Source organism: Apaloderma vittatum, unplaced genomic scaffold, assembly GCF_000703405.1.
Source record: "Apaloderma vittatum isolate BGI_N311 unplaced genomic scaffold, ASM70340v1 scaffold1050, whole genome shotgun sequence".
Taxonomy (NCBI): Eukaryota; Metazoa; Chordata; class Aves; order Trogoniformes; family Trogonidae; genus Apaloderma; species Apaloderma vittatum.
This window is the reverse complement of record NW_009695965.1, coordinates 66,040-68,428: the sequence shown is the minus strand read 5'-3', so window position 1 is coordinate 68,428 and position 2,389 is coordinate 66,040. Positions and strand designations below refer to the sequence as shown.

The following is a 2,389-nucleotide window of genomic DNA, read 5'->3' as shown; positions in this document are numbered from 1 at the left end:
GACAGGAACTTCTTGAAAGAGTCCAGCCCAGAGCCACAAACATGATTAAGGGAGTGGAACATCTCTCTGATGAGGAAAGGCTAAAGGAGCTGGGTCTCTTTAGCTTGGAGAAGAGGAGGCTGAGTGGTGACCTCATTAATGTTTATAAATATGTCAAGGGGGAGTGTCAGGAGGACGGATTCAGGCTCTTTTCAGCAGCGTTCAGTGATAGGACAAGGGGCAATGGGTTCAAGCTGGAACATAGGAGGTTCCACAAAATTATTAGAAAAAACTTTTTCACTGTGAGGGTGACAGAGCACTGGCACAGGCTGCCCAGGGGGGTTGGGGAGTCTCTTTCTCTGGAGACATTCAAAAGCCGCCTGGATGCGGGCTTCAGAAGAGCTGCCTTTGGCCTCTTCAGGATCCTCCTTGGTAGAGTACCATGGGACAAAGCCCTGGGGGGATCGAGGGCCCAGGAATGCTGGTTGGCTTTCAAGGTTCAACTCCTCCAAGCTCAAAGGCACTGCATCCCTAAAAGGAAGAAATCTGGCAAAAATGCCAGGAGACCTATATGAGTGAACAAGGAACTCCTGGCCAAAATCAAACACAAAAGGGAGGAAACAAGGACTAGTAACTTGGGATGTTTACAAGGAAATTGTTCATGAAATCAGAAACCATATTAGAAAAGCTAAAGCCCTGACAGAAACAAATCTAGCCAGAGACATTAAAAATAACGGAAAAGAATTCTACAGGTATGTCCGAGAAAAAAAGAAAAAAAAGAGTGAATGTGGGGCCTTTCCAGAGTGATACAGGTGACCTGGTTACTGAGGATATGGAGAAGGCTGAAACACTCAACAACTTTTTGCTTCAGTCTCCACTAGCAACCACTTGAGCCACACCACCCAAGTCACAGAGCTCATTGGCTGGATCTGGGAGAGTGAAGAACCACCCAGGGTAGGAGCAGATCAGGTCCAGGAGCACCTAGAGAACCTGAAGGTGCAAAAGTCCATGGGATCTGATGACATACACCTGTGGGTCCTTAAGGAGCTGACGTCTGAAGTTCTTAGGTCACTAGCCATCATATTCAAGAAGTTCTGGCAGCCTGGAGAAGTTCCTACAGATTGGAAAAAGGGAAACATAACTCCCATTTTTAAGAAGGGAAGCAAGGAAAACTCAGGCAACTACAGACCTGTCAGCCTCACCTCTGTGCCAGGTAAAATCATGGAGCAGATTTTTCTGGTAGCTAAGGCACATGAAAAATAGCAAGGTGATCAGTGACAGCCAACTTGGCTTCACTAAGGACAGATTGTGCCTGAATAATTTGGTGGCCTTCTATGGAAAAGTTACAGCTCTTGTTGATATGGGGAGAGGAACTGACATCATCTACCTGGACTTTTGCAAGGCATTTGACACTGTCCCACATGACATCCTTGTCTCTAAGATGGAGAGACATGGACTTGATGGGTGCACACTCTGTTGATAAGGAACTGACTAGAAGGTTGTACTCAAAGAGTTGTGGTCAGTGGCTTGATGTCCACATGGAGACCAGTGACAAGTGGTGTTCCTCAGGGGTCTGTTCTGGGTCCAGTGCTGTTCAACATCTTTGTCGGAGACATGGACAAAGGCATTGAGTGCACCCTCAGCAAGTCTGCTGACGACACCAAGCTGTGTGGTGCTATGCACTCACTTGAGGGAAGAAATGCCATCCAGAGGGACCTTGACAGGCTTGAGAAATGGGCCAGTGCAAACTGCATGAGCTTCAGCAAGTGCAAGGTCTTGCACCTGGGTCGGACCAATCCCAGGCACAAATACAAACTGAGCTTTGAGTGGGTTGAGAGTAGCCCTGAAGAGAATGACTTGGGGGTGTTGATAGATGACAAGCTCAACATGAGCTGGCAGTGCGCTCATGCAGCCCAGAAGGCCACCCGGGTCCTGGGTTGTATCAAGAGGATTGTGGCCAGAAGATCAAGAGAGGCGATTCTCCCCCTTTACTCTGTTCTTGTGAGACCTCACCTCGAATACTGCATCCAGTTTTGGTATCCCCACCATAAGAGGGATGTGGATCTGTTGGAGTGTGTTCAGAGAAGGGCCACAAGGATGATCCAGGGGCTAGAGCACCTCTGCTAGGAGGACAGGCTGCAGGAGCTGGGACCGTTCAGTCTGGAAAAGAGAAGACTCCGGGGGGGCCGAATAGCTGGCATCCAAATACTGAAGGGAACCTACAGGTAGGCTGAGGAGGGACTTTTTACAAGAATGTCCAGCAATTTAAACTGAAGGAGAATAGATTTAGATTGGATCTGAGGAAGAAATTCTTCAGTACGAGGTGGCAAGACTCTGGAATAAATTGCCCAGAGAGGCTGTGGTTGCCCCTTCCCTGCCGGGTGGCTGAGGCCCTGAGGACACTGCACTG

At 48.6% G+C, this 2,389-nt stretch overlaps 1 protein-coding gene across 1 annotated transcript in view; it reads left to right on the top strand.

Annotated features, from left to right (window-relative positions):
- The first annotated feature begins 363 nt into the window (after positions 1–363).
- LOC104276508 (contactin-5-like) overlaps positions 364–2,389 on the top strand; it is a 26,849-nt gene continuing 24,823 nt past the window's right edge. The window contains exon 1 of the mRNA XM_009872863.1: positions 364–463. Coding sequence (XP_009871165.1) covers positions 364–463 — 100 coding nt within the window. The remainder of the gene's footprint in view (positions 464–2,389) is intronic.